This window comes from Calliphora vicina, chromosome 1, assembly GCF_958450345.1.
Source record: "Calliphora vicina chromosome 1, idCalVici1.1, whole genome shotgun sequence".
Taxonomy (NCBI): domain Eukaryota; kingdom Metazoa; phylum Arthropoda; class Insecta; order Diptera; family Calliphoridae; genus Calliphora; species Calliphora vicina.
Window position 1 is genome coordinate 48,591,415 of NC_088780.1, and position 26,760 is coordinate 48,618,174.

Here is a 26,760-nt window from a genome sequence, read left to right on the forward strand (position 1 = left end):
GTTTACACGTGCAATACACTTGGAAATATTTGTATTAACAAATTGCTTTGTCCGTTGTAAGATTTTTCTTGTACGTTGTAAGAAGATTTTTCTTGTAAATGGATCATTCATTCAAAATAACAGTTATAAAAAGATTTTTGTTTACATGATTTGGTACGATCTTTGTTACTTTTTATAGTTCTTTAACGCTTTGATGAGAGACAATTTCGATTGTGAATGATCTTAATAACTTTTACCTTTTATTTACATCCACCTAACATAACAAGACGTATTTATAACCTATGTCTCCACGTAGCAACTTTCGTTTGCATTATTTCTTACTTTTTACCCTTTTTTTAATTTGGCACTTTCCAAAAATAGCTTTTCTGCACTTTCATGTATAAAACAAAGAATCGATCACTTATAAATCCGTAATTATTAGTATTATTTATGTTTTATATTTGTTAACTTTTCAATTGATTTTTTAACTACCTATTCAATTTGAATTTAGAAAAATTTATATTAAAAAAAAAACAAATTGAAATTGAGAAATCCAAATTAATATTGAGAAAATACAAATTGAAGGTGAAAAAATCAATTTAATATTGTGAAAATAGAAATTCAGAATAAAATACTAATATGTATTTTATATTAATTCAAAAATTTTAATTTTCCGACAGTTTTTCACTACGAAATTTATATTTGCATTAGTAAATCTCATCTGATTTATGAGATAGAATGCCGGCATTATAATGGAACTAATCGTATTATTATTGAATTTGGTTACATGATACTCTTGCATTTACACTTCATGTTACGTTTACACACTCTGTTAAAGGTCGAAATACATTTCAAAACATATGGCAACCTTACCAAACGGTTGGAAAAAATGCAGCAGTGTAAAGAAGAAATAAAAGCAACACGAAAAAACGTAAAAAAAATGTTTTGGCGACTTCTCACAACCTGTATAATTGCCCACACTGATGCTTAATTAAAATCTATTTAATATAATAACGTCGGAAATTAAATTGAATACTTCATTCATACTAAGTGGAATTCATTAAACAATTATTAGTTGAACATAATGGTTTCACTAAAACTGGGTGAAACTTTAGTAAAACGAGATGGGGATAGAGTTTATTTTATTGCTGAAATAGGTCAAAATCATCAAGGATCTTATGATTTGGCTAAACAAATGATTTTGGAAGCAAAGGTATACATTTTATATATATATAACATACATCTATCACTTAATGCTGGTTGTAAGAAAATATTGGAATATTTTTCAGACACTTTGTGATCTCTTTAATTGACGTTGTTCTTGTTTCCGTTAACATTTATCTCTTTTTTTAAATTTTGACATAGGTATCTATTTTTTATTGAATATTTAAAACTTGTGTTTATACATAGGTTTATTAGGTATTACTATGTAATATTATTTTCGCCAAATGGAATTTTTATTACTGAATAAAAAAAATAATAAAATAAATATTCTCAAACTGAACTCTTAACATGTAAACTAAATAAGTATATTCAAGGAATAAACTAATTTAAGTTGTAGTTTTTAATTTACGACGCTCTGGCATTAAGTGTGCGATGTTATTATAAAAAAATTCATGTTGTTTTGAAAATGTTTGTCTTGCAGAAAATTGGTTGTGATTGCGTTAAATTTCAAAAATCATGCCTTGAAGCAAAATTTACTGAATCAGCATTAAACCGCCCATATGAAAGTCTACACTCTTGGGGAAAAACATACGGTGATCATAAAAAACATTTGGAATTTAATATTCAACAGTATCAAGATTTACAAAATTTTTGCAAAGAAATTGGAATTGATTTTACAGCATCTGCCATGGATGAGGTGGATTAAAAGTTCAAAGTTTTAGTAGTCATTTACATTCCTAAACAGCTATGTATATATAATCTTAAATATCTTTAAAAAAAATTTCGTCGGAATATTATTATTGATATTGTTTAAAAGAGCTTAAGTCGGTAATTATGATAGATACATATTTTGTTGCAAACATGTTTCTGAGTAGCTCTGCTGAATAGAAAAATAGTAATAACAAGTAAGAGTGCTATATTCGGCTATGCCGAATCTTAATACCCTTCACCTTTGTTGTGGATGCATTATTATTTTTTATAATTAGTATATATGTATGTACATTGCCCACTTTCAGCGTACAGCATCCTAAATTTATCAAGAACACAAAAAACAACAACAACGCCAAACGAAACAAAACACCAAAAGAAAAAACAAAATACGCAAGCCAATGAAACCAACACACGTCCAAACATACGTTTAATTGTATAAAAAACAACAACGCCAAAAGAAACAAAACACACATACGATTTGTTGCTTTTTTGTCCAAACATACGATTTGTTGCTTTTTTGTCAAAAAAACCAACACACAACCAAACAAACGTTTAGTTGTATAAAAAACAACAACAACGCCAAAAGAAACAAAACACACAAAAAAACAAAATACGCAAAGCATGCACAACCAAGCATACGTTTTGTTGCTTTTTTGTAAAAAAAACCAACACACAACCAAACAAACGTTTAGTTGTATAAAAAACAACAACAATGCCAAAAGAAACAAAACACAAAAAAAAAAACAAAATACACAAAACTTGCACATCCAAACATACGTTTTGTTGTTTTTTTGTCAAAGCATGCAATACATTATGTTTTTTGATGAAATTTTCAGAGGTTGTCTCGGTTTTTTGCTCATATCTCCGTTATTTATGGACGGATTTTGCTGATTTTAAATAGCAAAATTCTCGAAAGTATGTCTGACAGAATTGTTGTAGATTTGGATCCCGGAGATATCTGGGGCCTTCAGAAAATTGATTTCAACAGACAGACAGACAGACGGACAGACGGACAGACAGACAGACAGACAGACAGACAGACAGACAGACGGACAGACAGACAGACAGACAGACAGACAGACAGACAGACAGACAGACAGACAGACAGACAGACAGACAGACAGACAGACAGACAGACAGACAGACATACAGACAGACAGACAGACGGACATGGCTTAATCGACTCCGCTATCTATAAGGATCCAGAATATATATACTTTATAGGGTCGGAAATGAAAAATGTAGAAATTACAAACGGAATGACAAACTTATATATACCCTTCTCACGAAGCTGAAGGGTATAAAAATAAAACGACCGGCTGTGCCGAATCTTATTATACCAAAATATACTATAAGAAAACCATATTGAAAACTCTCCCTAAATATTGAAAACTCTCCCTAGTGATTCCACCTTCTACAATTATTGTATCATGAAGAAAACTATTTTTGTTGAAAAATGTTTTGGATGAAAAAAAGGTGAAACAAATATTTTTGTGAACGTTTATAGTACATACAAAAAAAATTTGGCTAAAAAAATATTTTTCCCGATTTTGAATATTCACCAACTTTAATCATTTAATCACCAAAAATTTTTAGTGAAAAATATTTTTTAAGACAAAAATTTTGCTTTAAAAAATTTTTCCCAATTTTGACCATTCACGAATTTTAAGATAAATACTGAAAATTATTTTTGTTGAAAAAAAAATTTTGATGGAAAAAATTGTTTGTGAAAAAAGAAATCTTGGTTATTTGTGGGTCATATTCCCGAATTTAAATAGCAACCTAAGGGATGCTATAGCTGATATTTTATAAGATTATAAAAATAGAGGCTGTTTAGAATTGTAGATTTTATGCCACAATTTTATATATTTTTTTTAACAATATTTACAATATTCTAGGTTTCGTTACAACAATTGGATGCTATAAAAGTACCTTTTATTAAAATTGGCTCTGGAGATGCTAATAATTTCCCACTTTTAGAAAAAGCTGCCAAATTAGCACGTCCTCTCGTTATATCTACTGGCATGCAAACAATGGAAACTATAGAACGTATTGCTGCTATTATGAGTAATGCAAACAAAATGAATTACGCTTTATTACACTGTGTTTCCTCATATCCAACGGATGCCAAGGACTCACAAATAAAAATGATTTCCATTCTAAAAAATAAATTTCCGCAATGTGTTATCGGTTACTCAGGACACGAACTTGGTGTAGAAATATCCAAAGCTGCTGTATTATTAGGAGCGAGAATTATAGAAAGACACTTTACTTTGGATAAGCAACAAAAAGGTTCCGATCATAAATGTTCTCTCGAACCCTCAGAAATGGCTAAATTAATAGACGATATAAAAAAGTTAAACACGCAAATAGCAGCTGTTATCTCTAATGAGCAAAGACTGAGTGATGATCTTATAATAAATATACTACATGAAACACCAAGTATTAAGGACGCTTTAGATTCATTTGATTCCAATGCAAATGAGAAAAGATGTATACTTCCTTGTGAAATGGATTGTCGTATAAAATTGGGCAAATCCATTGTAGCAGCTCAAAATTTAAAAGCCGGTCACTTCATTAAACCTAATGATTTGTGTATAAAAGTCAGCGAACCGAATGGAATAAGTGCTGAGTTTATTGATAACGTTTTAGGAACAGAGCTTAGCCATGATATACAAAGAGATAATCCTTTAACATGGGATCATATAATAAAAATGGAAAGTACAAAATTTTAGTTCTTAAAAATTATGAAATAAAGACTAAAATGCTTAACCTTCTTTTCGAAAATTTCTATCCATTGAATTATTATATCATTTCAGATACTAATTAGTAGAATAAAAAAAAAACAAAATTTAATACAAATTTTATTGATTTATTGCAGTCAAAATTCATACATATTTTCAAATTAAAGATGATTTCATATAGTCGTATGTATGCAATATTTGGATAATTTCAAATGCCTTTTAAATGGAAAATAAATAGTGGGTTATTTACGGGGGGTGCACTTAATCAATAAATATTTAATTTTTGTAATAAAAATCTGTATTGCGTTATTGGTCGCCGGAATCTTCATCCATGACATTATCGTTTTCTACAGTTTCCATATCTTCATCACCTTCGCCTTCCTTTTTGTCCGTTGGTTTTTCATAGACCCTTTCCAAAGGCGATACCACAACTCCGTTCCACACAGACATGTCTTTAACAATATTTGAATTGCCTTCCATGCCCAAAATTTGTTTGTATCCTCCGTGAGCTAAAATACGCAATAAAGTTTGTGCAGTCATGCAGCATGAATCTTGTTCTTCCAGTGTCATGGCTGTGTGGACACGATTGTGTCCGGGCTCACACGGATCCGTAATTCCAGCAGAGCCTGGTAGAAATAGACCAGCTGATAGCAATTGGAACACGCGCCTGAATGCGAGATTTATGGGAAGAGCTTGTCTTGATGGATTATTCATTATAGTCAAATGAGCCATCAAGTCCAACATCCAAGGTGACAGAGGAGAGAAAGCTTCAAAACGTTTAGAAAGATCTTTGAGAATACGTATTAGAACTTTAATAGACGAATGATGGGCGTTTTCTTCAAACCAACGCGTATGCCTTATAGCTGCCAAGTGTGCTTGCATTACTTTTGCCTCAGGGAACATGTTCGGTTCACTTTTCCTCATATTTTGAGGTATCGTTGTGATAAGTATGCGAACTTTAGCTTGTATATTGAATATGTCGAAACCACGATCGTGGAAAGTAGTATTGATGTGGTCAGCTTTAGTGAGTACCTCAGTTTTCATAGCATTTTTTAGGTCAGACTCGACTTTTTTGCCTAGTTCCTCACAAGAATCCTTTGAGGGAACCGATTTCAAAATTACAACTATATCAGCCACATTGTTACCAGTCAACATGGTACCTTTTTTAAAAGATCCAACCTGACGCACCTCCTCCAATTGCTGAAACCCGAAAATAAGTTTATTAAAACAAATGCGCATACATTACCATATCGAAATTCTTACGCATTTATTGAAATCCCCTGGAGCCACAATTAAATTATCGAGTACAGATTGCACTTTTGACACCAAATTACCTACAGCTGTCTGTTCGGCAGGCGTTGGGCTTAAATCCTGATTACGCTTCAACAACGACTAAAAATAAACATATACCACATTATGAATGTATATTTTTTTTTTACAAAAATGTCTTCCTTACCGCAGTTAAAGCGGCATCATCCACCGACGGAGACACCTTTGGAAATACTACTTCGGCCAGAGTCAAATCAAACGGATGTCTTGGAACAAATGTTTTCTTGAAAGGTGGCCTAATTGGACCACGCATTGGGCGACCGCCTCTCATACCGCCACGCACCATTCTTTTTTTCTTTAATTTATTAATTTTTACAAAATTTTATAAAAAGCGTCGCAGCGATAAAATGCCTATTTTCGGTTTGCAAAAAATTATCGATTATTATAAAAAGAGTTGCCAATGCCTCGTTCGTTCTTTAGCAGTTTAAAATTAAATGAGATTGCCAGATTTGTGTGCAAATTGTCAGTGTCTAGAAAATCGCCAAAACAAAAAAAAAAAAAAATAGTCGGGTTTATATTAACTAAGCTTTCATTGGTAAATTATTTTCATATGAAGAGGAAATAATAAGTATTATTCATACAATATATTTCACCTAAGATCCTTGTTAATTTTACTATTGGAATTAAGCATATTCTTCGAATTTGTTTGTATATAGTTTTTTATTTTATTGACAACCGAAAATAGTTTTATTAAATTAAAAACACTGTTACGAAATTGCATTATCAATTTTAATTTAATGGTATGTGACAACTGCTTGCAACATTCATCATATTTATAAACATTTCCATCAGTAGAAACTTCTACTTATAAACACAATCGCAAAATTACACCACGAAGGAAGCTTTAGCAGATGCGGTAATAAGGGAATGACAAAATATTTGAAAGGAGTCGATTGATTAATTAGTTTAATGCATCTAAAAAATACTGAGTCATTACAAGGGCCAGACAATTTTTGTAAAAAATTAATCTTAAGTTACTATTATTTTTGTTCAATAATTCAGAATTTAATTATGTTTTTATTTTTAGTAATTAAAAGTACATATATATTAACGAAATACAAAAAATATAAAATTTCTTAAGAATTATTTTGAATTGTGACCTATTAATTGAATATTTGGTAATGTAAAGAAACATTCGTTTTTATATAATGTACTATTTTATATTTTTTAATATACATACATTTAAATGTAAATAATAATATCTGTCAAAATGTATATATCGGAATATGAACCAAATTTGTTATTGAAAATAAAAAATCACAAATTTTGCAAAAAAATACTTCTTCCGGAACTCTTTAACAGCAAACAATCTGAGTTTTAAAAATAAATTTTTTTTGTCTGGCAACTCATATATATATATATAGTTCCTTACTAGTTTGGAACAAATCAAGATCCCAGTAATATTGACTTTCAATTCCTATAACTCCTAAACTAAGAGAGCTGAAATACAAAATTTGCTTCAAAATCTCTAATTTACCAACACTGTCCAATACATTCATTTTTGTAGTGGCAACACCGCGGCTGACATCAGCGGCTGACGTCAGCCAAACCATTTTTTTTATATGAAGTTTTTACGATTTGAAATTGGGGGGTCTATCAGCCAAAAAATCCCATAAGAATTACACAGGCATCAGCAAGTGAGCGGCTGATGTCAGCCAAATTGGCTGATGTCAGCCGGAACATGCTACCAATCTGGTAACATTTTATTATTTCTATTCTATTTTTTCTGCAAAATGCAGAAACGCCGGTTTTTCATTGTTGTCATTCGCAAATTTTCTTTATCTCACTTTGTAATAGTTTTCCATAAAAAATTTTAAATTAACAAAAACACTTAAAATTAAACAATAGATAAGACCACGTCAGTGCGTGTGAATTTTCGTCAAAGCCCACCGCCCTTGTAAACAAACACCATAAAATGTTGCCGAGTAAAAAATCAGCACAGATTATGTGCACTTTGTTGTTCACTTTCACAACAACAAGTCTATGGGCAAGTTCATTAGCTGACGTACCACGTCCCCGTGGTGTGTCTTTGTCAAAAGCAACACTGTACAAACCGCGTTCGGATGATAGCTGGCTTTGTTTGGACGGTAGTAAAACGTTGAAGTTTGTTCAAATAAATGATGATTACTGTGATTGTGCAGATGGCAGTGATGAGCCCGGAACAGCGGCCTGTGCCGAGGGTACATTCCATTGTGCAAACAGAGGACATCGACCACAAGATGTGCCTAGTTCCAGGGTAAACGATGGCATATGCGATTGTTGTGATGGCAGTGATGAGTATTTGGCAGAGGGCATGTGTGCCAATACTTGCATAGAGTTGGGTAAAGTTGAGCAAGAGCAACGTAAGTCCCAGGCGGAAATATATAAAAAAGGAGCAGCTAAACGTACAGAAATGGTAGAGCGTGGTAAACAACTTAAAGGTGAGAGAGAAAAACGCCGCACCGAATTGGATGCACGTCGTCAGGAACAGGAATCCCTAAAGGCTGAAAAAGAGCTATTAAAGAAACAGGCCGAAGCAGCCGAAACGGAAGCCATTAATTTCTTTAAAGAGCAACAAAAATAAATGGATGATGTAGCAGCAGCTAATGCGCCTATAGTTGATGATTCCTTCCGCACGGAAGCCACTGCCAGTTTTATGCGTTACGATTTAAATAAAGACGGCTATATTGAAATATCTGAACTCCAACAGGATTTGCAATTGGATCGTGATCGTAATGGCGTTATATCGGAAGAGGAAGCCAGATACTTTTTAGATGAACGCGAGCGTATTGATTTAGAGGCGTTTATAACATTGTCTTGGCCACGTATTAAAACTATGCAGATGATAGCTCAAGGACTATTCACTCCTCCAGAGGGTGAAGAACACAACGATGAGGTGTCTGAGTTGCTTAATGAAGAACAGAGAGGTGATCAAAAGGCAGAAGAAGGTAAAACATTTTTATTAATTTATGAAATATGTACTTTAACAATTTTATATTTAACTTATACTTAGATCATGTACAAGATCAACAATTTGAAGAAGATGAAGAAGAGGAAGAAGAAGAAGTTTATGAAGACGAAACAAACACATTGATTTTTTACTTTCTTTCAACTCATTATTTGAATGCAGGTGGTCGTGCAGGTATCAAACGAGCTGCCTCAGAATATACCAACAATGATGACAACTCTGATGACGAATCTGGAGAAGTTTCACACGATCAATTGGCCAAGAAGGCTAAGCGAGAAACTGCAGACTTTATACGCAAACAATTCCAACTGCGAAAATGTTTAGATGCGGCCAAAGAGTTGGAACAAGAATCTGAAACTCATATGACACGAATACATCAAGCTCAATGCGTGAGAATTACTTAACAGCATTAGCAGATGCTCTTAAGACAAATGTCCAGAATAGTGAGGAAGACCGACCTAGAAGTGCCTTAGTACAGAGAGATTATGAAGCTGTGGCGGCAGACATTGAATACGAATGTTTTTCAAAACAAAAAGTGGCCAATATGTACAGACATGCGGTGGCAAAAGAGGTAAACGTAAACGAAATTTTTATAGCAACTCGATTATTGAAAATAATAAGTTTCTTTTGAGCAGCTTTCGATCATAAAACAATTGACCAGCAAGCAACGTTTAATGCCTGTGTTAATGGACTATGTACCCAAGCCAGAAGTTAAAAAGAGTGTCTGGAATGGTGGAAGTGTTGAATATTTTCAGCGTAAACTTAAGGAATTGGAAGATGATAATCCACAATGTTTAGCAAACAGCAGCAAGAGTAAAAACGATATACCAAAAGCATTAAGAAAGCCCAAAAGCTATAAACAAGACATGGATAAACAAACCACCATAGGTAGTTTCTTTAATGTCTCCAAAGGCAGCGATGAAGATTCTTCTAATACTAGCACGGAGGACAAAGAGCCCGAAGAGAATGTTAATATGGATATTAAGCTAGAAAAAATTGATTCCCCCGAAAATGAAGAGGAATTAGGCATCAAATCAGAAGATGAAGAAGAGCATAAAATGGTAGTAGACACGGAGCGAGGCGCTAGTGAAGACAACTTGGAATTACTGATTTCTAAAGAGCAGGAATTAAAATTACAAATTGAGAAATTGGAACAGGAAGAAAAGGCAGATATTAAGGATGAGGAGGAAAAGAGTATGTCCAAGGAAAACAAAATAAATAATGAAAATAATGAAAAATCATTCAAGAAATCCTCTTCCTCATCGTCCTCAAGTCTCTTCAAGACTAAAAGAACATCACACTATCACAAAGACTCTAAAGACAAATATCGCAGTCACCTAATCTATACACCACCCGATACTGAAATGGAAAATGATAAAAACGACTCTGACAATACTGAAGAAGATGACGAAGAGAATGAAAAAGATTCCGATGATATTTTATCGTTGTTAGATAAAATCGAAAACGAAAAGAAAAAATACGAGGAAAGAAAAGAAAAATTAAAAGATCAAAAGTCTACAAATGGCAACAGCTCCAATAAAGATAAAACAAACTCTTCCTACAAAGACAAAACTTCAAGCGATAAAATATTTTTAAAGCCCTCCTCTTCCTCCTCCACTTCAACATCAGCTAAAACGAAAACGTCCTCTACTAATCATAGTTCATCTTCACATCGTGCTCATACTTCTTCCTCATCATCTTCTGCATCTAATTCCAGGGACATTAAAACAAAATCCCAAAAAGATCATGATACTAAATAAGGCTCCTCCTCCTCTAGCTCTTCATCGGCCTACAAGCAAAAATTACAATTAGAACGTGAAGCCGCTCAAAAACAACTCAATGAAATTAGTAAAACCGTAGTCGACTATCTGAATCCCTACTACAAACGCAAAATTGCTACCAAAGAATTGTTTAAAGTTTTGGCCAAACGTTTAACCAATCGTGTTATGGATGGTAAATTGGGTAAGTTGAAAGGAAATCACTGCTTTTTAATAACATATTTTAATATTTTTTTTTTACTTTACTACAGCTTTATCCAATTGCAAAACGTATATAAAAACAAATTTCCAAGCTATGGAAATGATTTCGGATGACGCAGACATCGATAAATTTTTAACTACATCATAAAAAATTATTATTTCTTCCCAAACTATATTTATTTCTTTTTAATTAATTATTTCTTAATAACAAAAAAATCTGTTATGTTTTCCTATTACTTTTTAGTGGTTACTATCATAGATAAATAGACATAGATGGGAAACTTTCCACTCAAAGACCTAACACAGTTGTAAAAAAATCTATGTGAAAACAAAAAAAGTTATTTTCTAGTTTCCGCTCTATGTGTATTACTCTGTGGTTACTATGATGTTAAAAAGTTTATTATTTTATTTAATTTTAAACTTTTATTTCGGTTTTATACTAAGAAAAATGCACTTGTTTATTTAATCTTAAATATTCTTACATATATATATATATAAAAAAAATAAAATGAATACATAACATAATAATCTATAAATAAAATTATACCGAACTACATAACTACACATTAAGAACTTTAAAATGCATATATTTAAATATCTACCATACATCCAACTATATTTATCTGTCTATAAACCTTTAAAACAAAACATATATAAATATGAATTGATCTACAACACTTTAATTTTAAGGAATGAACATTATTAAATAAAAAATGTTATTTTTAATCTAAAGTTTTTTTAAGTAGTATTTTTTCTATGTTTAATGTTAATTTATGTATTTGGTTTCATTGCTGAAATCCCTGCCTCAAACTATAAACATCGTGTCATATTTTCCTCGTACATGTTCCTCCTATAATAGTGGATACTCATTTGTTATTGGATTAATTGGCAATAAATATACGATTAACCCCCAGTAACACGAAGTCTGGTTATGTATTAACTAATGGTTAAACTGACAGTTTTCATACAAAAATTTTTTTAACCGACAGTATAACTATTAGTTAGGCCATAACCAGGCTTCGTGTTAATAGGGGTAAGATAATGCCTCTTTACAATGAAGCTTTAACAGTATGTACTTAAAAACAATTGGTCAATTCACAAGGTCTCTTATCAGTCATGTTGTCATAATGTCCTAATATATCAAGACTCGGCAGCTCGGCTTTATCGACTCTTAGGCATTCGGCGCAGGTCTCTGCTGGTTGGTTACGATAACACAATAAACATAGCATACACAGTAGTATTAGTTTAGGACATTTTTTGCTTGAAAAGCCATAAAAACCATTAGGACATTATGACATGATATTGAATTGACCAAATAAGTATCAATATTATATGCAACTAGTTACGTGACTTGTTAATGGTTAATGACCCTTTGGTAAATGGTTATCTCAATGAAATTCACAATTTCTTCACTGCACGTAACTAGCAGTTAGTCACCGAAGGAGTCATCCAAACTTCAAACGAGACACTACGATTTGTCAAACAAAAATACAATAAAAAATATGTTTGATACAACAACAAAATGCATTGACTAGCATGAATTTTGTTGCGAGAGATAGGTTTTTGACAACAGACTTAGGTTTTTGACAATTACGTCTCGTCTCTATGTTACCCTATGCCCCGAGACATGTCAGACAGCACCTACGAAAAAAGGAGAGCATACAGAGTTATGTGCAGGATCCATTTGATCGTATATGACAGCTTTCAACTATATTCACAGAGACGCCATCAATTCCACGGTAGCAGGATGCCGTATGAATGTCGCCCACCACCGATAGCAGACGCCGAGTCGTTCTGGCACAACTTAGATCAAGGGGGTTATTATGTAATTCGATTCGAAATACAATCAGCCCAATTATGAATAATAAATTCCCTGGGAGTTTGTTCTCCGGAAGTTTTTTTCCCATTGAATTTGAATAGGAAAAATGAGAAAAGGGGAAAAACTCCCGGGGAATTTTTATTCATAATTGGGCTGTATGTATAAAGCATATATGTAAATTCGAACGAATTTCTTTTCGAAAGTAGTTACATAATGGATGTTTAAAGGAAGGAAGTACAGACTTAACGACTTAACTTAACGTCCCGCATAGACCGTGCCGTCCTTAACTTATGCCCAGCATGTGGTCAGGGTCATCATGACACCCTGCACATATTTAACTGTTCAGCCAACACTACTTCACTCAGTCCTATGGATTTATGGACTCATCCTATTGATGTAGCACAATTTCTTGGACTTGAACCACATGCAGAACATCCAGATTGATTATTCTTAAATTGTTCATGCTGCTACAGCAACCCTTTTTGATAACAATTAGATTGTCGGATGACTGATCCAAAGTAGTCAACGCATTGGATTCACATACCGGTTACATAGAGCTGGATACTTTATCAGCTACATAACTAGTTATTTTAACATGTACGGTTGCAAATTGACCGCAAATAGTCAGTTATAAAGATATCTCATAGACAGTCCAATAAACGATTGCTTATAAACAAACCTTCCTCCGTCAACTCCCCAATAGATTAGTTCAGGTGGGTAAAATAACTACTTTTTAAAGGACACTACAAAAGTGACTAAACTCCAGATTACTTAGAGACTCTTAAGTGACAATTGTCTTGACACTAGATTACATGGGATGTATAAAGTAACCAATACACTTCTATATACTCTACAAAAACGACATACGTGTCAGCCAAGTGCCAAAATACAGTAATTCTCATTAATGTCTGATTAAGGACAATTACTGTATTTTCTTTACCGTTCCGTTTTATAAAATGAGCACCTCAATACATATAAAGTAATTGTCCTTTTGCAAAATATGACTTTAATCTGTAATTATGACTTATTTTTAAAAATACAAATCGATTATTGCATTCGATTAATCGATTTTAAACATGAAAATGGTTGATTGTAAAGTTGAAAATCGAAATTATTAGCTTTTTAGAGGTAGATTTGTTCCTGTATTTATTGCTAATCTATATATATATAAAAATGAAATGGTCCATGTATGTAATGTCATCACGTGAGAACGGCTGGAGCAATTTGGCTGATTTTTTTTTATTCGATTCGAAATTCAGGAGATGGTTTGTAAAGAAAAAAATTAAAAAATTACGGCTAAAACCGGCTTTTTTAAGTCCAATCAACTGTAAAAAAGCCCCTAAAGTATGCAATACAAAGAAAGCGGGCGGTCAACTAGTTTATAATAACAAAACAAATAAATAAACACAACAAAACAAGATTTAATTTATTTCATAAAATAAACAGAAAAAAACATAAAACAAAAAAAAGATCATCAGATTTCATAAACGTTAGGTTTTCAGAAAATTTTCTCCAGAATATTATAAAACTTATGATTATTTCCTTAACTTCTTCATTTTTGGCATATTATCCTTTATATCGTTTCTTATACTTTTACCAATATTTCTAATATTTTTGCATCCTGGCTCTACGTTGTTGCTTTCGATGGGAAACTGATCAACATTAAATTTCAAACAAATGTTATGCAAAGCAACACAGACATTGATAACAGTAACACATGTGACAGGTTCAAAAGGCAACTCAACTGTGAGACAACGAAATCTTGATTTTAGCAAATCAAATGTTTTATCAATGACTGATCTTGCTTTGGCATGTTGCTCATTAAATTTGAATTCTGTAGTATTAGGACGGGCACCTCGATATGGCGTAAGGAGCCAAGGTTCCAATGGATATCTACAGTCCCCTAAAATAACCAAATTAAAATATGTACTTATATATTATTCATAAAAATAAGATTTGTTAAACTAAATACCCAATATTCTTGTACATCTGTCGCCTTTTTGGTATACGTTCACTAAATAGTCTCTTATGGCTGACATAATCCAAATATTTGAATCACACCAAGTAGCACCATCTTTTGCATGGATAAAACGTATAAACATTTGATGATCGCATATCTGAAATATAAAACAAATAAGAATGAACAAGCGAATAAATACGTTAAATTTTACATTTGCATATTTTCGATATAACTTACCATCATTACATTCAAACAGCATTGTGATCTTCTATTGAAAAATATAAATTGATTTTCACTTGGTTCCCTTATTCGTATATGTATACCATCAACTACGCCAGCTACTCCCGGTATTCCATAGTTATTATAAAAATATCGCTTAATCTCCTTTTGATTTTCTTCGGACGATTTAAATATAATATGGTTGCGACAGACTAACTTCTCAATGGCATTACAAACTTGTGTGACACAACTGAACATTGATTGTTGATAAATTCTCAAGTGTTGATATTGGCCTATTTGATGTTGGTCACTTAGTGCCAGGAATCTTAAAGTGGTGGCAAGCTTGAGTAATGGTGTGTGAGCAGATGTTGATCCTTCCAACAATTCACCTCTAATATGTTGAAGAACATATAAAAATGCTGGCTTATTTAGACGAAAGTGTTTTACGAAACTAAAAATGTAGTAAATAGTCCGTAAATTTATTAAAAAGTTCATAATTTTCGAAGCAAATCTCACCTCTTGTCATTTAGATTCATTATATCTAATTTGTCTTTTAGCAATATCCTTTGAACTCTCTCGCGATTAGTGTCATCATCGCTGTCTTCTATCCATAAAGCTATACTATCCATTTTTATTATATTGATAAATATTATTAAAAATATTTCATTACGATCTTTAAAATTTCAAATTTATTTTTTGTAAACATTTAAACATTAGTGCTGCCAAGTTTTCGCCGGAATTACGTCTTATTTATGCAACCCTGAGTGAAGATGATTTTTATACTGCAGGAATGCTAAAAATAGTATCAGTAACATAAGAACTTTTATGCAACCATTAATTCTTTAGTAAAAATAAATACTGTTAAGTTATATCCGTTCTATAATATTATTTTGCTAAAGATTTATAATATTAATAATAGACAAATAAAAAATCGCAAGACAATTGCATATTTATAAATTGTATATTTCAGTTGTATGTGTTAAATAAACAAAATATGTGGATGTTGAGACAAAAACACAATATTTACGTTAGAGTTTTGGTATGTTAGAATAATAAAGTGTGTAGTATTGATTTTTCTAAATTACCATATATATTTTCTGGTGTACACATATAGTTAAAATGCTTTCAATGGAAACACCACAACATCAGGCCATCTATGCTCCACTGAGCCAGGCGATGACAGATTCTGATTCCGAAGAAGAAATTCACAATTCAACAAAACATTGTCAGCTGCAACAGTTGCAGGAGCAACAAAAACAATTTCTACAACAACATCAAAAAGAACAACGACTCGATTTGAATATAAACTCAAACAATCGACGTAATCCACCAAATACATTAAATTTACAGCCAAAATCGTATCAACAAAATCGCCGTAAATTGCAAATTGAACGCCAGCGACAGTTGGAAAGAAATTTATATCCCAACTCTCTGAAATCGGGAACTAACACAACAGTAGGTATGTAAATAATTGATATAGTGACGTTTTTAAAAGTAATCGAATTTTGGTCTGAAAAATGAGTGATCACATATCGATCTCCTTTTCTTGGTTAAACGCTTATTGTCCAAGTTATTAGCGAATTTAGATATTTTGAGTTTTTATATAAAAAATCGATTTTTACTCAGAAATATGAGTGATCACAGATCGAGGTATTTTTCTTGATTAAACGCTTATTGGCCAAGTTATTAGCGAATTTAGATATTTTGAGTTTTTATATAAAAAATCGATTTTTGTTAAGAAATATGAGTGATCACAGATCGAGTTCCTTTTCTTCATTAAACGCTTATTGGCCAAGTTATTAGCGAATTTAGATATTTTGAGTTTTTATATAAAAAATCAATCTTTGGTCAGAAATAAGAGTGATCACAGATCGAGCTCCTTTTCTTGATTAAACGCTTATTGGCCAAGTTATTAGCGAATTTAGATATTGTGAGTTTATATATAAATAAATCGATTTTTGGCCAGAAATATGATTGATCACAGATCGAGCTCCTTTTCTTGTTTAAACGCATATTGGCCAAGTTATTAGCGAATTTAGATATTTTGAGTTTTTATATAACAAACAGATTTTTTGTCAGAAATATGAGTGATCACAGATCCCTTTCTTTATTAAAAGCTTATTGGCCAAGTTATTAGCGAATTTAGATATTATGAGTTTTTATATAAACAAATCGATTTTTGGCCAGAAATATGAGTGATCACAGATCGAGCTCCTTTTCTTGATTCAACGCTTATTGGCTAAGTTATTAGCGAATTTAGATATTTTGAGTTTTTACATAAAAAATCGATTTTCTCTCAGATATATGAGTGATCACAGATCGAGCTCTTTTTTTATGATTAAACGCTTATTGGTCAAGTTATTAGATATTTATATAAAAAATTTGGAGCGTAAACAAATAATGCTGATGGTGCAAGCGTTTAAAATCGAATGGCCTGTCGGTCGGAGCCGTTGGCTTCTCCCTTGTACTTTCCATTAAGTAATGTTGCTTCGATGTGTTTATTCATCAGGTTTTTTACCGCAATTCGTTTCGTAACATTATGGTTACCGATCAAACTTTCAGTTGGAGATTGTGTGGCGGTAATCCGAATAATCAACAAATCGTGATTATTGTAATTTTGTGCAATGTTAGTAAACACCTTTCGGATGAGTTCGGATTTTGATTCGGTGAACTTTGCAAACGCAAATAGAAACTCTCAACGTTTCTTGGATGGACCTAATGCGTCGTAGGAAAAAAATGGGGGAAACCTGGAGCTGGATTTCCATGTTTCCGCCGTTAAAATTTCTTTGACGATTGATTCCAAGTATATTGACATTTCGGAATACAGCAACACTCTTTGACCATTTCCAAATTGGATAACTACGAACATTTAAACAAAAACATAGCCAAATCGGTGTAGCCGTTTTCCGATTTTAGATAGTGGGCGTGGTAAATTTTTCATTCCGTAAAAACCTTAGTTGGACTATGACCAACATTTAAAAAAAAAAATTGTCTAAATCGGTCCGGCCGTTCTCAACTGATGCAATTACCAACGAATGACATTTGATTTTTATTTATATATGTAGGTAGATTTATTTATACTCGAAAGCTGTGACAATTTTAAAACTTCATCATGAAATCTTACTTTCATTGCAAGAAAATATCGAAGTTTTCAACTTATTTATACTTTCCATTTTGCTTCCAATAATAATTATATCATCCACATACAAAATTATTATATGTTTTGAGCTTCAAATGTCTAGGGATTCGATGAAATTATTGAATTTGTCCTTCCAGCATTTTGGAGCTTGCTTTAGACCATAAAGTGATTTCTTTAATTTCCAACACATTTTAGAATATCATTTAACAACGTGCGAGAGATGGTTTCTGCGGTTTAGAAGTATTGATATTTCGCTTGGTGTCTAAATTTATTACACTTGTAACATTTTCCATTAAATATCTTCTTTTAAAACTTCTTACTTGAAAAAACAGTTTTATCTTGAGCTGTTTATATATTACTGTTAAGCTGAAAAGCTGGTTAAAGCAGAATAATTTAACAAACAATATGAAAAGAAAAGGAACAAATAAAACCAAATATTATGAATTTTCTTTAATTATTGCAGGGAAATTAGGAATATCGCTAAGTGTTGTATTTGGCGTAAACAATTACGGTCAGACTTTTTGACGTTCATTCACGAGATTTGAAATTAATCCATCGTCTGTGTTTAGAAGAGCTGTTACGAGTGGGTCGTATTTTTCTGAAATCTTCCATTTTAGCTCCAGCCAATTTTAATTGCCGGATCAAATTTTAAAGCGCCAACACGCGGTTTACTATTGAATCTCCTACGTTCATTCTTAACTTTGCCAATTTCTTGCTAATAGTTGGTTGACTATCGATTGTATATCAAAGGCGACTTTCCAACTGCTCTACATCTTAAATGCAATTTTATATTTTCTTATATAACTAAAACAATCCGAATGAATAAAATATTCTGCTAAGACTGCTGCATTACTTGGAGGACTGGAAACTCCATTTATTTAGGAATTCGGTATTATTTCTTTATTATCGTCCATAAAGTCTTGTAATACACAAAAACAAAAACAGTTTTCAACACAATATTTAGTCTATTTCCGGTTTTAAAACATATAATCAATTTGTAGCAGCTTTATCTGATTGGCCTTAAAGTTTTGCATCAGTTAGTCTTAGATACTAAAGAATAAAATAAGAACCAACCAAAGCAAATCTATTCAGTTCGATATTTATTATTTACATACATACATATATGGGGCATTTCATGTCAAGTGAACCAACTTTTGAAATCGATGTCTTCCGATCGGGATGAAATTTGCACCAAGGTTAGCTCTATTGGATAGTAACTCAGACACAATTTTTCAACAACATCGGTCGAGAACTCTCTGAGTTATAGGGGGTAAAATTTTGACAATTTGGTCAAACAGGGGTTTTTTCTTATCCATGTAACTTATTACCTATTGTTCTTAGCAAAATGTGTCCCAAATAGTATAGATAGCTATTTCTTCGATCTTTCGAAAAAAAATATTTAAAAAAAAAAATAAAAAATTTTTAATATTTTTTTTCCGAAATCAAAAACTTTTTTGACTTTTTTTTAAAATGGGTCCTTTTTTTTTTTATTTTTTTCTTAAAATAAATTTTAGATATTTTCCTTGAACACCTACTTGGTCGCTTAGTGGGATGCGAGTGGGATATCTATCAAAATAAATATTTTGTAACTCAAAACATAAAATTTTTGACTTTTTTTGCAAAATCAAAAACTTTGTTGACTTTTTTTTTTCAAAATGGACCCTTTTTTAATCTTTTTTTTAGGTCAAACAAAAGCTTAGATATTATCCTTGAAGACCCTTTTGGTCGCTTAGTGGGATGCGAGTGGGATATCTATCAAAATAAATATTTTTTAACTCAAGACTTACAATTTTTGACTTTTTTTTTTGCAAATACGATCTTTTTTCCAAATGGGCCCTTTTTTTAAAATTTTTTTTGTAGTCAAAAGAAAGCTTAGGTCCATTCCTTTAAGATATTTTTAGTCCCTTAGTGGGATGCGAGTGGGATATCTATCAAAATAAATATTTTGTAACGCAAGACATACAATTTTTTAATTTTTTTTTGCAAAATCAAAATTTTTTTCCAATATGGGCCCTTTTTTAATTTTTTTTTTTGCTCAAAAGAAAGCCTAGGTCCATTCCTTTAAGATATTTTTAGTCCCTTAGTGGGATGCGAGTGGGATATCTATCAAAATAAATATCTAAACAAAAACATAGCCAAATCGGTGTAGCCGTTTTCCGATTTTAGATAGTGGGCGTGGTAAATTTTTCATTCCGTAAAAACCTTAGTTGGACTATGACCAACATTTAAAAAAAAAATTGTCTAAATCGGTCCGGCCGTTCTCAACTGATGCAATTACCAACGAATGACATTTGATTTTTATTTATATATGTAGGTAGATTTATTTATACTCGAAAGCTGTGACAATTTTAAAACTTCATCATGAAATCTTACTTTCATTGCAAGAAAATATCGAAGTTTTCAACTTATTTATACTTTCCATTTTGCTTCCAATAATAATTATATCATCCACATACAAAATTATTATATGTTTTGAGCTTCAAATGTCTAGGGATTCGATGAAATTATTGAATTTGTCCTTCCAGCATTTTGGAGCTTGCTTTAGACCATAAAGTGATTTCTTTAATTTCCAACACATTTTAGAATATCATTTAACAACGTGCGAGAGATGGTTTCTGCGGTTTAGAAGTATTGATATTTCGCTTGGTGTCTAAATTTATTACACTTGTAACATTTTCCATTAAATATCTTCTTTTAAAACTTCTTACTTGAAAAAACAGTTTTATCTTGAGCTGTTTATATATTACTGTTAAGCTGAAAAGCTGGTTAAAGCAGAATAATTTAACAAACAATATGAAAAGAAAAGGAACAAATAAAACCAAATATTATGAATTTTCTTTAATTATTGCAGGGAAATTAGGAATATCGCTAAGTGTTGTATTTGGCGTAAACAATTACGGTCAGACTTTTTGACGTTCATTCACGAGATTTGAAATTAATCCATCGTCTGTGTTTAGAAGAGCTGTTACGAGTGGGTCGTATTTTTCTGAAATCTTCCATTTTAGCTCCAGCCAATTTTAATTGCCGGATCAAATTTTAAAGCGCCAACACGCGGTTTACTATTGAATCTCCTACGTTCATTCTTAACTTGGCCAATTTCTTGCTAATAGTTGGTTGACTATCGATTGTATATCAAAGGCGACTTTCCAACTGCTCTACATCTTAAATGCAATTTTATATTTTCTTATATAACTAAAACAATCCGAATGAATAAAATATTCTGCTAAGACTGCTGCATTACTTGGAGGACTGGAAACTCCATTTATTTAGGAATTCGGTATTATTTCTTTATTATCGTCCATAAAGTCTTGTAATACACAAAAACAAAAACAGTTTTCAACACAATATTTAGTCTATTTCCGGTTTTAAAACATATAATCAATTTGTAGCAGCTTTATCTGATTGGCCTTAAAGTTTTGCATCAGTTAGTCTTAGATACTAAAGAATAAAATAAGAACCAACCAAAGCAAATCTATTCAGTTCGATATTTATTATTTACATACATACATATATGGGGCATTTCATGTCAAGTGAACCAACTTTTGAAATCGATGTCTTCCGATCGGGATGAAATTTGCACCAAGGTTAGCTCTATTGGATAGTAACTCAGACACAATTTTTCAACAACATCGGTCGAGAACTCTCTGAGTTATAGGGGGTAAAATTTTGACAATTTGGTCAAACAGGGGTTTTTTCTTATCCATGTAACTTATTACCTATTGTTCTTAGCAAAATGTGTCCCAAATAGTATAGATAGCTATTTCTTCGATCTTTCGAAAAAAAATATTTAAAAAAAAAAATAAAAAATTTTTAATATTTTTTTTCCGAAATCAAAAACTTTTTTGACTTTTTTTTAAAATGGGTCCTTTTTTTTTTTTTTATTTTTTTCTTAAAATAAAGTTTAGATATTTTCCTTGAACACCTACTTGGTCGCTTAGTGGGATGCGAGTGGGATATCTATCAAAATAAATATTTTGTAACTCAAAACATAAAATTTTTGACTTTTTTTGCAAAATCAAAAACTTTGTTGACTTTTTTTTTTCAAAATGGACCCTTTTTTAATCTTTTTTTTTAGGTCAAACAAAAGCTTAGATATTATCCTTGAAGACCCTTTTGGTCGCTTAGTGGGATGCGAGTGGGATATCTATCAAAATAAATATTTTTTAACTCAAGACTTACAATTTTTGACTTTTTTTTTTGCAAATACGATTTTTTTTCCAAATGGGCCCTTTTTTTAAAATTTTTTTTGTAGTCAAAAGAAAGCTTAGGTCCATTCCTTTAAGATATTTTTAGTCCCTTAGTGGGATGCGAGTGGGATATCTATCAAAATAAATATTTTGTAACGCAAGACATACAATTTTTTAATTTTTTTTTGCAAAATCAAAATTTTTTTCCAATATGGGCCCTTTTTTAATTTTTTTTTTTGCTCAAAAGAAAGCCTAGGTCCATTCCTTTAAGATATTTTTAGTCCCTTAGTGGGATGCGAGTGGGATATCTATCAAAATAAATATTTTGTAACAATTTTTTAATTTTTTTTTGCAAAATCGAAATTTTTTTCCAATATGGGACTTTTTTTTAAAAATTTTTTTTTGCTCAAAAGAAAGCTTAGGTCTTTTCCTTTAAGACCTATTTTGTCACTTAGGAAGATGTGAGTAGGATATCTATTAAAATAAAAATGTTGTAACTCAAGACATTCAATTATTGACTTTTTTTTTGCAAATTCGAATTTTTTTTCAAAATGGGCCCTTTTTTAAAAAATTTTTTTTAGTCAAAAGAAAGCTTAGGTCCATTCCTTTAAGATATTTTAGGTCCCTTAGTGGGATACGAGTGGGATATCTATCAAAATAAATATTTTGTAACTCAAGATATACAATTTTTGATTTTTTGGCAAAATCAAAAACTTTTTTGACTTTTTTTTAAAATGGGCCCTTTTTGTAATTTTTTTTTTTTGCTATAAAGAAAGCTTAGGCCTATTCCTTTAAGATGGTTTTGATCGCTTAGTGGGATGCGAGTGGGATATATATCAAAATAAATGTTTTGTAACTCAAGACATACAATTTTTGTGTTAAAACATTTATTTTGATAGATATCCCACTCGCATCCCACTAAGGGACTAAAAATATCTTAAAGGAATGGACCTATGCTTTCTTTTGAGCAAAAAAAAAATTAAAAAAGGGCCCATATTGGAAAAAAATTTTGATTTTGCAAAAAAAAATTAAAAAATTCTATGTCTTGCGTTACAAAATATTTATTTTGATAGATATCCCACTCGCATCCCACTAAGGGACTAAAAATATCTTAAAGGAATGGACCTAAGCTTTCTTTTGACTACAAAAAAAATTTAAAAAAAAGGGCCCATTTGGAAAAAAAATCGTATTTGCAAAAAAAAAAGTCAAAAATTGTAAGTCTTGAGTTAAAAAATATTTATTTTGATAGATATCCCACTCGCATCCCACTAAGCGACCAAAAGGGTCTTCAAGGATAATATCTAAGCTTTTGTTTGACCTAAAAAAAAAGATTAAAAAAGGGTCCATTTTGAAAAAAAAAAGTCAACAAAGTTTTTGATTTTGCAAAAAAAGTCAAAAATTTTATGTTTTGAGTTACAAAATATTTATTTTGATAGATATCCCACTCGCATCCCACTAAGCGACCAAGTAGGTGTTCAAGGAAAATATCTAAACTTTATTTTAAGAAAAAAAAAAAAAAAAAAAGGACGCATTTTAAAAAAAAGTCAAAAAAGTTTTTGATTTCGGAAAAAAAATATTAAAAATTTTTTATTTTTTTTTTTAAATATTTTTTTTCGAAAGATCGAAGAAATAGCTATCTATACTATTTGGGACACATTTTGCTAAGAACAATAGGTAATAAGTTACATGGATAAGAAAAAACCCCTGTTTGACCAAATTGTCAAAATTTTACCCCCTATAACTCAGAGAGTTCTCGACCGATGTTGTTGAAAAATTGTGTCTGAGTTACTATCCAATAGAGCTAACCTTGGTGCAAATTTCATCCCGATCGGAAGACATCGATTTCAAAAGTTGGTTCACTTGACATGAAATGCCCCATATTCTAAATTAACAAATTTAATAATTTTCAGGAAACGGGATACACAAAAAAGGAACCATTCAAAATAATAGTATGCAAAATACATATCTCCGTTCAGTAATGATGTCTGACATGGGCATTAATGCCGATGGCAGTGGTGGTCCATGTGATTCGACTAATAATTTCTCCAGTTTTAATAGCGATTACGATGAACGCAATCAAACTGATGCCGATAACGTGGCAATTTTGGGCGGCAGTGAATCAACTAAAGATATTCAGATTACGGAGCCTATGTCACCGGCCCGTCGTTGCTGCTTTATCGCTTCGCTATTGCTGTGCGTTCTTACGGTTATTATATTTGTTTGGGTAATACCCTGCAGTGAGGATGGTGCTTGTCCGGCGCCAATTGATCGTGTTAAAACCCATAATTGGTATAACAATTACACTAAAATCGAACTGAAGGGTGGAGTAAATATTGTGAGTGGTTTGCGAAGTTGGGAAAATAATTTAATATTTTTGTATCGTGGTGATGCTTTCTTTCCTGAATTTCGACCGGATAACTCGAAACGAAATGGCATTATATCTCTAATTGGGAGTTCGGGAGCAGTTGCTTGGTTTGACGAGATGACTGATGAACCTGTTGCTATAGATTGCACATTGCTAGATGTCGATCGTAACGGTCGACCTGATTGCCTTGTCATTGATGAGTATGGTGAGTTGGGCGCTATAAATCCTGTATCTGGTTACTGGCATTGGACGTTTAAGGAAAGATCTGTTCACAAAGTCGATGCTCTTGATTTTCCTGTAATTTTACCAGACTTGGACAACGATGGTGTTATGGATATTTTGTTGGTAACTAGTGTGACATTGGAGCAAAGAACTAAACATTATATGCGTAAGGGCGATGTGGCCAATAAAAATGGCCACACTCTTGAGCAAAGAAACTTTTTGAGAATATTATCGGGTAATAATGGCCAGCCAATAGGTGATGGCTTCAAAGTTATAGAATGCGACACCTTACGAAAATTACAATTGGAAAATGCTCAAACGGTTTCCTTCAACTGCATACATAACAACACAGAAGCTCAGCGCTCTAAAACATTGGCTGAACTTTTCTCTCTCATTACCAACAAATCTTTAATGGGGCAAAAACTTGTGCCCGCTTCGAAAATATCTCAACATCGGCATTATGGACAAAGAAAAGATATCGATTCTCAGCGCAACATTTACTCATTGAGCGGAAGAGAACTTGTGGTTGAAAATCGCGGAAAATGTCCAGAAGACTGCAACGTCACACTTATTTTGAGTGAAAATCGCAATGGAAAGGTTTTTATTCTCCGCAATTTCACTAGTAGTGGCATGTATGGTATGGTTCCAGCTCAATGGCATTTCAAGAACACCAAACCAAATATGTCGGGCTTTGTTATGAAATTTTGGAAATGGAACATAAGCTCGGAATCGACAAATGCTCAATCAACAACATCTGCAGCCAATAGCAATCCTCGCGGCAATGAAACATTTCAAAAAACCCAAACCTCCAAATCAAAATCAAAGTCAGCTAAAACAACGAAAGATAATGCTACTAAGCCCTCTTTTAAACAAAACCACGTACAAAGTAGTTCTCGCGGTAGTGGTACTAGTAGTGACAATAAAACTGAGAGACGACGTCGTGATTTGTCCGACAATCAATTGTCAAATGATGAATTTGATGCCTTCGATCATCTTATTCACCAAAGAGAATCGTATAACATCAAATTGGAAACGATGCGTTTCAAGCGTAGTACCTCACCCTCAACAAATGGTACAAAACAAAAGTCTTCGGGCAGTGGTGGCTTGTTAATGGATAATTATAATATGCAAAGAATTACGGAATCGGTAATATTGGTTTTATTTATTGGTGCTGATACACGCATCGAGAATACCTCGCAAAGTAATATTGTACAATTTTGTCGGAGCGATCGCAAAGAAGTTGTCTGTCAGCCCGATCTAAACAATCAAGAAAATTCTATGCTAATAGCAGATCTAGATCAGGATGGTTCACAGGAACTTGTCTCCTATACTTCAACATTTGTTCAAGCGAATGATGATCCGCAGGACTGGCGTCTAGTAACTTATGTGCGTTTATTGCGTTTACAATCGGAACTACCAGCATTTTATGAGGACGTTAAACACAATTAGAATGAATAAACACAATCATTTAAATACTCTTCTTACGCATTCTTCTTATTAATAAAAACTTAAATATTACATACACATTTATAAATCAAAAATACTTTCTTTTGTTTAGAAAATATTATTATGAACAGAAAAAAACCAAATCAAGTTTAGTAAAGATAAACGATACATTTAGATTCAATATAAATTAAGCGATATGCCATTAAATAATATTCATACATACATAAATAGATAAATATAGAATATTTCCTTGTTTATTTATTAATAAAATTAACTTACATACATTTTATAAACACAATATTATATTTATTTAATCCCAACTGTAATATGATTATGGGTAACTGCGCAAGCTCACCAGACATCACAATAGCGAGTACTCATCTCTAGGGTCAGACCACTTACCCATTATCGTTTGTCTGGACCAATCTAACGATTTCATTGTCTCTGAATGCCTTTTTTACATCAACCAGAAGAAAACATTTCTTCAATGATCTTCCAACACCCTCTAACGTGCACCAAGCCGGGAGGAAGTTCTTCGAAACCGTCACAG

The 26,760-nt window shown here is 32.1% G+C and overlaps 4 protein-coding genes and 1 pseudogene across 5 annotated transcripts; 4 read left to right on the plus strand and 1 right to left on the minus strand.

The window, feature by feature from the left end:
- Positions 1 to 992: 992 nt before the first annotated feature.
- Positions 993 to 4,619, plus strand: NANS (N-acetylneuraminic acid synthase). Its single transcript, XM_065498474.1, has 3 exons — positions 993 to 1,192; positions 1,625 to 1,840; positions 3,753 to 4,619. The coding sequence occupies exons 1-3, from the start codon at positions 1,064 to 1,066 to the stop codon at positions 4,587 to 4,589; spliced, it is 1,182 nt and encodes a 393-aa protein (XP_065354546.1). The 5' UTR covers positions 993 to 1,063; the 3' UTR covers positions 4,590 to 4,619.
- Positions 4,620 to 4,705: 86 nt separating this feature from the next.
- Positions 4,706 to 6,312, minus strand: LOC135960109 (interleukin enhancer-binding factor 2 homolog). The gene is made up of 3 exons (XM_065511324.1): positions 6,055 to 6,312; positions 5,862 to 5,990; positions 4,706 to 5,798 (listed from the first exon to the last, which is right to left on the minus strand). The coding sequence occupies exons 1-3, from the start codon at positions 6,211 to 6,213 to the stop codon at positions 4,905 to 4,907; spliced, it is 1,182 nt and encodes a 393-aa protein (XP_065367396.1). The 5' UTR covers positions 6,214 to 6,312; the 3' UTR covers positions 4,706 to 4,904.
- Positions 6,313 to 7,692: 1,380 nt separating this feature from the next.
- On the plus strand, positions 7,693 to 8,490 carry LOC135960118 (glucosidase 2 subunit beta-like). The gene has a single exon (XM_065511337.1). It carries the CDS (start codon positions 7,843 to 7,845, stop codon positions 8,488 to 8,490), a length of 648 nt encoding a protein of 215 aa, XP_065367409.1. The 5' UTR covers positions 7,693 to 7,842.
- LOC135964061 (glutamic acid-rich protein-like) lies at positions 8,488 to 11,585 on the plus strand (annotated as a pseudogene).
- A 4,142-nt stretch (positions 11,586 to 15,727) lies between these two features.
- On the plus strand, positions 15,728 to 26,492 carry LOC135960134 (uncharacterized). 2 transcript variants are annotated; one of them, XM_065511361.1, is made up of 3 exons: positions 15,728 to 15,890; positions 15,966 to 16,310; positions 24,088 to 26,492. In XM_065511361.1, exons 2-3 carry the CDS (start codon positions 15,971 to 15,973, stop codon positions 26,211 to 26,213), a joined length of 2,466 nt encoding a protein of 821 aa, XP_065367433.1. In that variant the 5' UTR covers positions 15,728 to 15,890; positions 15,966 to 15,970; the 3' UTR covers positions 26,214 to 26,492. The 2 variants fall into 2 exon arrangements, with proteins under 2 accessions (XP_065367433.1, XP_065367440.1); XM_065511368.1 differs by having other exon boundaries at positions 15,728 to 16,310.
- The last annotated feature ends 268 nt before the right edge of the window (positions 26,493 to 26,760 follow it).